Genomic DNA, 12,496 nt, shown 5'->3' on the forward strand with positions numbered 1-12,496 from the left:
AAACTGTCGACGTTAAAGTAAAACGCGTTTTAAAATTGAGTTTTATATATTTTGGTCATTAATTTTTTTCCCCATCTATTTATGTATTTTGAGTCCAAAAATACAATATTTAAGTTCCGGACTCTTAAAATAGGGGTCGAGAATCGGCTATCTGTGCACTTGCCTCTCCAATAATAGACCAAAAAGGTCCAAATCCGGCTTGGGCTTTCACTAATGAATGAGCTGTAAATGGACCGGGTTTTGGATCCTCACTAAAACCTCTAAAATCAGGGTTTTAACACTATCTGCGTTTCCATCTCCATATTTTCCCTTCTTCTCTTTCTCATTTCTCCGGTGAGCAAGAGCAATAATGACCAAATTCAGGAAATTGAATCGTCCAACCGGACATCGTATGTCCATGCTCAGGTTCCTCTGTGTTCTCATAATTACTTGCCTGTGTACTCTTTGTGTTTGTTGAAGAATTTCATTGAAGAATTTTGTCTAATTGCAAATGGGTTTGTTGTAGGACAATGGTGTCGCAATTAGTAAAGCACGAGCGAATTGAAACTACCGTTGCTAAGGTAATAGAAGCTTTTTATTTTAGTGTTTTTTCAGCTACCCACTTGGCCAAAAGTGTAGCTTTGTCCGTATTTTTGCTAAGATCTTAGTATTTGTTATTCTTTGATTAATTGGTTAACTTAAAAAAATGTCTGATAAAAAACTAATGGTGTACCATGTGCATTACGCCACTCGAAAGACTAATCAGCTCCCTTTTTTCATTTTGCTAGACTGCCCACTTGGCCAAAGTTTCCCCTTCTGCGTTAGGTAGCACCAATTGGATGATGAAAATTGTATATACCAACAACCAGAATTGTGATGGATAATGGGGTTGTTAGAGGGGGGAGAGTATTAGTCTATCTTATTACTAGCTATGAACAGTGCAGTGGCCAAATACTGGTCTAGGTAGTCATGATCTTAATGTTTTATCATTTGAAGTAGATAATGGCCATCTCTGTTTGAAGAGTTACACTTTTTTTTACCCTTTAAACCTTCTTAGTGTGTTAGAAATTGGCTCTCTGTTGAAATTTATTATGGATGAGAGTGTCAGCCATGGATCATATGAGTAACTACAAAATCAAAAGACTTAGTTCAATGGCTGGGCTCTCTATCTTGAGTTGGTCTTTTCCATTCTTTCAGATGGTCTTTGTGGGGAAGTCCACTAACCCTTGTTGTATAACCTTTGGTATCCCACGGTGAAAGGTATCTTTTAAAGGCTTGATAGTTGAAAATGGTCTTTATTCTCTTCAGGGGGTTTTATAACTAGAGTTGTGTCATGCATTTCTACTGTTGTCTTTACTAATTGTATTTGGTTCTTCCTAAATGGGTGGTTGAGAAAATTGAGCATCTGATGCATGATTTTCTTTGTAAAGGGATTCATAACACATGGAGAGACCATTTATTAAGTTGGGATTTGGGATCTTGGTGTCTATAAGCCTTTTCTATTATCAAAATCTCTTTGTGTTGTGATCACAAGCGAGGATTAAGGCTGTATTGTGGTCCGGGACCGGGCCAAACGGGTCTGGGCTTGAGGCGGGCCGGGCTGAGGCGGTCCCGGGCCAAACGGTCCCAATGTGTGGAACCGGCCCACGGTGGTCCTAAGCCCACATGGTCCCGGGCTAAATGGGCCGGGCCCCCGGGCCTAACGGACTTTTTTCGTTTCGGGCTTTTTTTTTAATTTTTTTTTATCTAAGGCACTTTCTTGTAAACTATATATGTATATACTAGTATAAATTGCTTATATATAGCTATATAAATATATATAGTATATATAGTATGTATAGTATGTATATATAAGGGTGTATTATGTGTATATATAATTATATATTGCCTTATGTAATAGCTTTTTTCGTTCCGGGCTATTTTTTAAAAAAAAATTTTATCTAAGGCACTTTTTTGTAAACTATATATGTATATACTAGATATATATGTAGTTTATATGTATTAGATATATATATATAGTTTATATGTATTAGATATATAATATATATACTATATCAAATTTAAACACAAAATAAATTGCAAAGAAATATTCAAGGGAATGTCTTATATATTTTACTATTACGACATTAACAAAGAATGACAATATCTTTCTTAGTCTTCCTCCCCCCAATGGAATGAGCACAACAAGGTACTAATACCACCATTAAAAGGAAAAAAAACTAAGGAAGATGTGCCAAAATACAAGTTACATGTTAGTCTATGTATTATCTCTAACAAATCTCATAAATCCTTCAAGGTCCGGAGGAATTTCCGTTGGTGGTGGTGGAAAAGAAGCTTGTTCATCACCGCTTCCGGGCGAAGCAGCATCCTGCGCAAGTTCCGCTAGCATTTCTTCATAAGCTTCATCTATCTCCGGTTGTGATTCTTCAAGTCCAAAATTTCTTCTTTCCGAACGGATCCAATCTCTGAAGAGTACTGATTTTTCCAAGCTCTCCCTCATAGACGCTTTATGATCACCGATTTGAAGTCTCGCTTGACTGAATGCGCTCTCCGATGCCACTTTTGAAGCTTGAACACTTAAAATATCTCGAGCCATCCTTGAAAGAACCGGATAGTGTTTTTGTTTGTCCTTCCACCATTCCAAAACATCGAAGGAGCCGTCGGGATTCTCTGATTCAAGTCCTTGCGACAAATAAACTTGAAGCTCATTTAGTTGTGAACTATCACCAAAATTATCACCTTGAGAACCCCTGAACTCCGTCCAAGAACTAAGGGCTTTTAGGCCCGCAATTCTTGTAGATGCTTGCGAACTAGACGAAGTAGGAGTTGGAACATTTGGTCTAGCTTGATCTAAGGCAAGTTGATAAGCATTATAAATAGTTTGAGCATTTATTTTAATTGAGGCTTTTGCATCTCCAAGTGTAGCAAATTCCTCAGCTGAAAGTGATAAAGCGTTATAAATTTTTGAATACCAAAAGTGAGGACCTCCTAATTTTATTGTAGGATTTAACAATGCAGCAACACCAAAAATAGGGGGGATAGGGAAAAAAATATTTTTTAAACTTAGCTTTCATAGAATTAATAGCTTCTTGATAAATTACTCTACCCTCTGAAAATTGAGTAAATAAATCTACAAGTGCTGCAATATAAACTAAACAGTTAGAAATAGTAGGATAATATTGGCCAGATAATTCATTTGTAGCAATATGAAATTGTTCTAAAAAGTCTACAAGCATTTTAACATTACTCCAATCTTGATTTGTAAGGTGCCCATAATCATCATCATCACCATCACCTACACGAGCATTATACGTTGCGCTTATTGGGTTTTATATTCATATGCAACAACTAAACTTTCATACATGTAATTCCATCTAGCCGGACAAGGTTTTGGAACCTTTCTTTCTCTAAGGCCAAATTCATCACATTTTTTAAAATAGTCTCTAAGTCTACTTCTACGATTTGAATAAAAAAGCCAATTAAGAGCCATTTTAACCTTTTCAATTTCTACATTTAAAACTTTCATACAACACCGACGATTAAATGGTAAATATGACAAATACATCTAACATGAAAAATATTACTAAATGCAGGATTTAGTGTAGTTGTAAGCAAGCTTATAGCATTAGTGTTACTAGAAGCATTATCCATTGAAACCGACATAATTTTATCTCTAATGCAAAAATATCTACAAATATCTGCAACTGTGTTAGCAATAAACTTACCTATGTGGCGTGAATTAATTATTCTATAAGCAATAATACGCTTTTGCATTATCCACTCCTCATCTATCCAATGACTTGTAACAGTTAGATAATCACAGTCATTACCACTTCTACCAATATCAGTAGTAATAGCAATGCGACAATCTATATGAGTAAATAAATAGCGCAAATATTGTTCATATTCATGTTTATATTTATAAATATCGCTCTTTACGGTTGCGTGAGACCATCCTTTATAAGTAGGATTAAAAACTCTTCTAATATAATACACAAAATGAGGGTTAGAAGGAAAACTATAGGGTAAGCACATAACAGTAACCATTTTTGCCAATTCTTCATGATCTTTATTTGGATCATAATATAAAATGCCACCGATAACAGTGTTAATTCCCGGTTGAACTAGATTTGAACCTGTACTAGGGTTAACCGTACTATCTACACTTGTCCCCTCTTGCGCAGCTTTCATTTGTAAAAATCTAGCTTTATCTCTATGGTGTTTCAATATGTGTCTAGTCAAACTACCCATACCACTACGGTCTCCAGTAAATTTATGAACTAGTTGAGACCCACAAGTGTTACACTTAGCCTTATTTTTTTCTCTTAGTTGAGTAAAAAAATGCCAAACAAGAGATGTTTCGGGCCGTTTAGAAGGTTGTCTATTAAAAGTAGGGGTTACTACAGGAGGGTCAGGCGGGGCATCAGTTGGGTTATTAACAGGACTAGTAGGTGTATCATCTAAATCCGGTTGCGTTTCATCTAAATCATCACTTTCCTCATCATTTTTAAAGATAGTTTCATTAGGATAAAGAGCATTCATAACTTCTTCATTTAATTGTTGACCCGGTGCAACATCCTGGCAAAATTGACTATCGGAAAATTGAAAACAAGGGTTATCACTATCAAGAATAATAGGTGGAGGAGGACGGGTAACAGGTCTAGGTCGGGGAGCCGGGAGAAGAGTAGTAGATTGGCTACTAGATTCACCAATTTTAGATTTTCCCCTACCCTTACCACCAAAAATATTTTTCAAAGAAAATGCCATATTAATTATAATTATACTAAATAAAACTAACAAAACTATAATATTAAAACTTAAGAATTGGAACAAGTTTACCGAATTGACGAACAACTTCTTGAAAATTGAATATCGTTGAAGACTTGAATACTTCAATTCACCAACTTCACAATTTTTCACGAAATTGCAATAATAAAGTAAGCAATTATAGAAGAAAAAATTGGAGAGAGATTGATGAATTTGTGAGTAAAAATGAAAGAATGGGGGGTATTTATAGTTGAGAATTGGGAAAAGGTGTAATTATAAAAAGTTTGGGGTTAAAGCAAAGTTTGGGGGCCAAATGGTTATTTTTTAAAGTGCATAACGGACCAATTTTGAAGCCCAACGGTCAGATTTTAAAATCTAGCCGTTGGACATTTAAAAAAAAAAAATTAAAAAAATAGCCGTGGGGGCCCGTTGGGCCCGGTTGAACCGGCCCAGGCCCGCCTGCCGGTCTCGGGCTTAACAGTCCCGGGCTCACGCGCTATTTGTGTTGAACCGGCCCGTTAGGCCCGTTTGGACCGCAGTCCTGGGCCGGTCCCGGGCCCAGACCGGCCCACAGTACAGCCTTAGCGAGGATGGCCTTTCTTCATTATAATGGTTGGGATGCAAGATATAGGAATATATTACTTCACTTCCCCATTGTCCTTGGTGATTATGGGCGTATTTGGTTTAGGGAGGATCTCATAGGCAGTATTCCTTTATCTGATATTTGCCGATGCTGTGTTACCTTATTCACAGGCATTCCACTCTTATCATTTTGTAACTCAAAAAAGGACTTACTTTCACAGAATCTCAATGATGTGAGGATCGAGTTGCCCCTTTTCAATTTGATTGGTAATCTTATGCAGTCTACATCTCGTACCCTTTGGATGCCTTATTAAGTTCATGATTCCAACTGGTTTTGTCTGTTATCTTTTTCTGGAAAGTGAGGGTTCCTTTTGAAAAAAAAAGATTTACCGTAATTTTAGTTCATCATAGACTTCACGCCTGTCACTTGCTTCTATATAAGATTGGTATATATGTGCATACAAAGCAGGAGTCCCATCCATATTTGATGTGGATTGCCCTTCTGCTAGTGCATTGGAGTGGCTATTTGTAATGATGAGAGAAGTTTGTGTCGTAGTTTGAGTGAGTTCTTTCTATCTTTGTGGGTCTGATAAAACTATAGAAGGTAATGTTTGTGCATATGTTTTATGGTTGTAACTTTGTGTTGTATTTGGTTTGAATGGGTTGATAGAGTTCTAGGACAAAGATATGGTGCCAACTTTTGCATGCTTAGAATATGGAGTCAACTATAGGAAACGGAACTCTACTGACTACTTGGGGCCTTATGTTTTTCGTTGGATTGTGTATGCACTTCAAATAAAATGGTGAAGGCTTGCTTTTTCGTATAACATTAAATGATCTCAAGAGGAATTGTTGTAACTCCTCGTTTAGTCTTTTGTTCTTTATATTCTTATTAACATCGTGCCCCAGTGTTATCAAAAATGAAAATCTGGAAAAAAGTGATAAGGTCTGGGGATTAAAGTGCAAAGCGTAAGTTAAATGCAAGCTTTAATGAATAAAGGCGCAAATAATAACTATAACAACAACCGTAGTTATGCAGACAAAAGAATTGACAGAACTACAGTTTAAAAGAATATTTAGTGTTTAGTGCTGCTCTCTTTAAGAGGGAGCTCATAGGCCATGAAACACATATTTTACCTATAATGAGCTAGCTCTGGAAATAAGGTAAGTTCTTCTGAAATGTGATACATCCTTGAAACTTGAAGTATATCTTGGTTTATTTGACAAGCATTTAAACATTACCTTTTTCTAATAAGTAAGAAAAACATTTTAAAGCTTTTAAAAGTTCAATTTGACAAGCTACTAGATTTAATGTGTATTTGGGATGATTAATCCCGTCTGTCTTTTCTATATGAATGCAGGCAAAGGAAGTCCGAAGGTTGGCCGACAATATGGTTCAGCTTGGAAAGGAGGTAGAAATATGGATGGAAAATTGAAATTTTGAAGCTGTTTTTTCTTATAAATGAAATTTCTTAGGTTTTGTGGTGTGTGAAAATGTTAATCTATCATTTTAGTCTCATTCCCTTGAAATGCATACCACGACTTTATATTAAAAAGTAAAATATAATGTTGTGTACATGGTTTATTTGCAGTCAGTAATGTTCTATACATGGTTTATTTGCTGAATTCTTAATCTAAAATTGCATCACAGCTATCCACTCTTACATAATTTCCATAAAGATTTCATTTGTTCTATCAAATTAATAGTCAAGCATCACTGCTAGTTTTATAGCTTGTTTGGCCAAGCTGGAAAAATCAGCTTATTTTGAGAAGTGCTTTTTTTCGAAAGTTCTTTTTTCAAAAGTACTTTTGGTGAAAAGCAGTCTGTGTTTGGCTAATTAATTTGAAAAGCAGTTCTATGCAGCAATTAGTGTTTGGCCAAGCTTTTAAAAAGTGCTTCTAAGTGTATTTTTCTCAAAAGTACTCAAAAAAGTGTTTCTGGGGAGAAGCTACTTTTTTCTAAAACTGCTTCTGCTTCTACTCAAAAGCACATATTTTTCTTCTAAAAGCTTGACCAAACACTTCAACTTTGAAAAAAAGCACTTTTTGAGTCTGTTCTGTGCAGAGATAGTGACCCTTCTTTTCCGTCAGAAACTGGGTAGTCCTAGTCACTCCTAGGAAGTTAGAGTAGAGCCGGTTTACTGTATTATTTAAGCCTAGGTTATGGAAAAAAGAGTAGTAAGTTGGTTTGATTTCTTTTCGTTAATGAAGAGGTTCTTGGTGAGGTAGCAAGGTAGCCATCTCTATTCCTGCAAGGTGTGTGCGACGATATGTGGTAGGTGATCAAAGCTTGTTTATAGTGTCAAGGGATGATGCAGAAAGATAGCTTACATTTTCAGACCCTTGCTTGGTCCGCCAATTCCATGAATGGGCAGCGTCAATAAATTTGATCGCAGATTGGTGGCGAGGTCTTGAAGAAGCTGACCTGACCGAAGGTGTCTAATTAAGGTGATGCCTTGTTGTTTTTCAGATTTCCCTCCAAGGTAGAAGCTGAAGGAGTTTTAAAGGAATAAAGTTGGTGGTTGAGAGTGTCTTCTTTTGCTGCTTGACTGATGTTCCTTTAGCACACAGTGGGCAGGATTGAAAAAAGGAGAATAGGGTATCTTTAATTAGCTTAATGGGAATTCCCTTCGATCGTTGGTGCATGGGACTATTCAAACAGGTTGGATATGTGTGTGTATGTGTTTTTGTGTGTGTGTGTATCTGCAGAGGCTTTTTGGATGTGGACGTACTCCTACTGATCTGTTGAAAAGTCTCAGTCAAAGATGGTGGCAGTGTTTCGAGTCATGTAGGATCAGTGATGCAGAGTTCTGCTTTAAGGTTGGGATTTCCATAGAAGAAAGTTTTGTTTTCTACCCAAATGCTTCAGTGTTTCTCCAGAAGATTCAGTTTGAATCAGGACACATGACAACTTAAGTTATGGGGGATTGCTCAAATGGTGTTATGATGTTGTCTTAACCAATTAATATAAGATGCAGATTACCAGTGATTTCACAGGAAGCTTTTATGTGAAGAGGTGGTGTTCATTCTCATGAAAAAGTGGGGGATAGTGTCTATTTTGGCTTTTCTTGCATACAGTCTCGGATCTGATTCCTCGTCTCTTTCGCGTTATTGAGGAACGATAATGAGATTTTTGTCCATGTAGAGAAAATGGAAGGACAGAAGAATTAATGAGGAAGATAGAGAACTTATCCCAAAATATGAGGAAGATAAGGTAAAATTGGACAATACTAGGGAGTTCGGATCCAAAATGCCACTCTGAAATGGGTTCAAGCTGAAAAGTGGTCAATCAAAGGAGATGGTGTTGCTAATAAGAGCAATTTGTGTACAGAAAGAGCATAGTGTGTTCACCTTGATTAAAAATGAGATGGCAGGAAAGTTTCTTTATTTGGGTTTGATTTAAGAGTGTGTTATCACAGGATTGACATTTAAAGAAATGGGTGAAGCATTGTAGCCTCTTTTTGAAATTTTGATTAGTTTCTCGATTGTAGAGGTAGTGTTGGCTGTTAATGATTGGAGCTTAAGCTGGTTGACCTTGGTCTTGTTGGTTTCTTTTGCGAATTGGGTTAGAAAATAAGGTGAAAATACTCCCGAGGCTAATATCACTTTTTCGCATATTTCTTGTTTCAAATCTCACTTCAATGAATACTAAAAATGGAATGTGACCTTTGTGCGTTTCTCATCTGGAAAACCCAAAAATGAGATTTGAGGTGGCATCTAAAGTTATCTCTGCAATTTGAGTTTTTCTGTTTTCTCTCCTTTGTTTTCTGAGTGATGGTCCTGTTTTCAGGTTTTATCTTTAACTCTGTTTGTACCTGGGCACACTTTTTGAACTATTGCAGGGAAGTCTATCTGCTGCAAGACAGGCAGCTGCCTTTGTGCGTGGGGATGATGTCATTCATAAGCTATTTACTGAATTGGCTTACCGATACAAGTGAACTTCAAACCATTAAATTTCTCTATTTTTTAAAATAGAAATATGGTTCTAAATATCTTGAAACTTATATATTACAGAGATAGAGCTGGTGGATACACGAGAATGCTCCGAACTCGAATTCGAGTAGGTGATGCTGCACCAATGGCCTATATAGAGTAAGATTCTCACTTTAATAGGCGCACTACTTTTGCTAGTAGACACTGAGAAATGGCTTTCTGTTGCGGGTGGGGTATTTTTTTTTTTGGGGGGGGGGGGGGGAAGGAGCGGTCACTCATGATGATGATCTTGGTATTTATCCCAAAAAAGAAGAAGATAAAAGTAGAATACTGGTTCAGATTTGTGAAGGGACGACTATATCCGTACACTGTCGTTGACTATTTTTCTGTTATCTCGGCAGGTTTATTGATAGAGAAAATGAACTTAGACAATCCAAACCACCAAATCCTCAACCTCCACAGAGACCAGCCATGGATCCCTGGACAAGATCTCGGCTCAGCCGGCAGTTTGCACCACCTAAGGAGGAGAAAAGCTCTGACTCTGATATTTAATATTAGTTCTTTTTTGATAGTGCATTCAAGATGATTGCTTTTGTCTTCTCATTTCATATTGATGCAATTGTTTGGAGCCTACATGTAGCAATGTAATGATAATAATGTTTTTCATTCAACAGTTTCTGTATTTTCCAGCCTGCCTTGTACTCTAGGTTATCAATACACCTGAATCAAGCTAATGGCACTTGGTTAGTGCTGGATTGTACACCCCCCACCCCCTGCGCGGTCGAGTCTTTTTCTCTCCGCACCATCCCCTTTTTGTCTGTACCAGGCTCCTGATAACCTTCACCTGGTTAATTGAAGAGATCAAAATTTTTATTGGGAAATATGTGCAGGAAGTGCTCATGGGATGATTGAGGTCTTGGAAGCAGCTTGTCACTTTTGTGACTTCACCTTTTTCACTCTTTTCTCCAGCGTAATCAGTATTTCAGAATAGGCTTCTATAAATATAACTGCTGCTTTGCCATTTTTCAAAAATTTTAAGCTAGTTGAGGTGAAATAAGAAAAGAACAGCATTGGCGGTCAACCAGAAGCAAATCGAATTTTTGGATACGAATATTTTGAAATTCGATTGATGGAAATTGCATGAGTTATGAAATTTATCCAAAGTAATGAATTTAAATTTGCAAGAAAATACTTCCGCAGAAAAATTCCTAAGACATTAAGCAAGCAAACCTCCAAAAGAATTCTCGGGTAAATTTCCATTTAACCGAAAGTTTTGTTCTAAAAATTCGTCTGTAGAATATCTACAAGAAGTTCCTTATGTAATTTAACGTTGCAAGTAAATCTCCATAAAAAATTGATGCGATTTGAGGCATTTCCCCCAAAGAAAATTCTAGTTGGCTCTATAAGACTAGAAGAGCCATAATACTACATTGTAGTACTATATATTATCTGAACTTTACGTATGACTTAATTGATTTCTTCAAGATAACATATTCCATTCAATCCGAAGAGGCAACAGATTCTTATGAAGTCACGTCATAAGACAACTTATAAAGCTACCTGGCAAATTGAATGAACTTCATGCACAAGTACTATAAGGCCTCTTTTCTTTTCTTTCTTTTCTTTTTTTCTTTTAGATTAAGACGTCTGAATCTGAATATATGTCTGAATATCAAGATGTGTATTAAGATTAAAATATTTGAATCTGAATACACATCTGAATATTAATATGTGTATTAGGATCTGAATACGAAATGATTAAGACTGTTTTTTTACCATATGAATATATAAATTATTCTTTATTTTTGAAAATTAATAAACGTAAAATTCAAATAAAATACTAATTGATCTAATATTTATGGTAGTTGGTGGCGATGGGTGGCTAACAAAGGTGCTTGTTAGTGCCGACCAAAGACGGTGGTTGGCGGTGGTTTTGATTGATGGTGGTGGTTTTGGGTAATAGCTAGTGGTGATTGGCAGCTATGACGATTATGGTTAAGGATGATGGTGGTGGGTGGTGATAGTTAATAATGATGGATGGTGGTGGTTGTGATTGTGATTGAGGAAGGTGATAATGGGTGGTGGTAGTTAGTTTATAATAGCGGGCGGTGCCGGCTATGGTTGTTGATGGTGATGGGGTGGTAGTAGTTGGTTGTAGTAGTTGAGGTGGGTGAGTGTGTAGTTATGGTTGAGGATGATAGTGGTGGGTGGTGGTAGTGGTAGCGGTTATGGTTGAGGAAGGTGGTGGTGGTAGTTGATTATGGTAGGCGGTGGCAGCAGTTAGTAATGAATGTAGATGATAATATCTTAATGAAATTAAGTCTTTGTTATAAATCTTACATACAGGCCTATTCAGACTTATTAAGTGATTGTGAAGTAAAAAAACAAACACACTTAATGAATAATATCTGAATGGTTAAGATTCAGACTTTAAAAATAAACACACTTAATGGCTGAGATCTGAATGATTAAGATTCAGACTTTAAAAATAAACACACTTAATAGCTGAGATCTGAATGGTTAAGATTCATACATCCGTGTATACAAATGAGGCCTAAGATTTATTACTTTTAGAACATCTTAATTAAAATTTTATAGCCGCTAATTGAAGATAAACGTAAATAAATCTTAAACGACGAGTTCCTGAACGATCACGTTAACTAGTTAATTGAACTTTGGAGAGTTGAAATTGCAAAACTTGACCATTTGATTGTTCTTAGTGCATTAGATTTCTTTTTAATTACCATTTAATTATCTGATTAATACTTTCCACCCTAATTATTAGGTTAACTAAAGCTCATCTTTCTGAAGAGTTTTGGCCTGTTGGACTACAGATAGGGCTGTATTGTGGTCCGGGCCCGGGTCAAACGGGCCTAAACGGGCCGGACCAAACGGGACTGGGCTTGAGGCGGGCCGGGCTGAGGCGGGCCCGGGCCAAATGGTCCCAATGTGTGGAACCGGCCCACGGTGGTCCTGAAGCCCACATGGTCCCGGACTAAATGGCTGGGCCCACGGGCCTAACGGGCTGTTTTCGTTCCGGGCTATTTTTTTTTATTTTTTTATCTAAGGCACTTTCTTGTAAACTATATATGTATATACTAGTATAAATTGCTTATATATAACTATATAAATATATATAGTATGTATAGTATGTATATATAAGGGTGTATTATGTGTATATATAATTATATATTGCCTTATATATATGTATGTATATGTATATGTATATGTATAT

General features: G+C 36.6%; 1 protein-coding gene across 1 annotated transcript; it reads left to right on the top strand.

Moving 5' to 3' along the window:
- The first annotated feature begins 204 nt into the window (after positions 1-204).
- Positions 205-9,950, top strand: LOC107802788 (uncharacterized). The gene is made up of 6 exons (XM_075251698.1): positions 205-405; positions 506-560; positions 6,690-6,740; positions 9,171-9,262; positions 9,343-9,420; positions 9,663-9,950. Exons 1-6 carry the CDS (start codon positions 350-352, stop codon positions 9,811-9,813), a joined length of 483 nt encoding a protein of 160 aa, XP_075107799.1. The 5' UTR covers positions 205-349; the 3' UTR covers positions 9,814-9,950.
- Positions 9,951-12,496: the final 2,546 nt, after the last annotated feature.

Source organism: Nicotiana tabacum, chromosome 1 (assembly GCF_000715075.1).
Source record: "Nicotiana tabacum cultivar K326 chromosome 1, ASM71507v2, whole genome shotgun sequence".
Taxonomy (NCBI): domain Eukaryota; kingdom Viridiplantae; phylum Streptophyta; class Magnoliopsida; order Solanales; family Solanaceae; genus Nicotiana; species Nicotiana tabacum.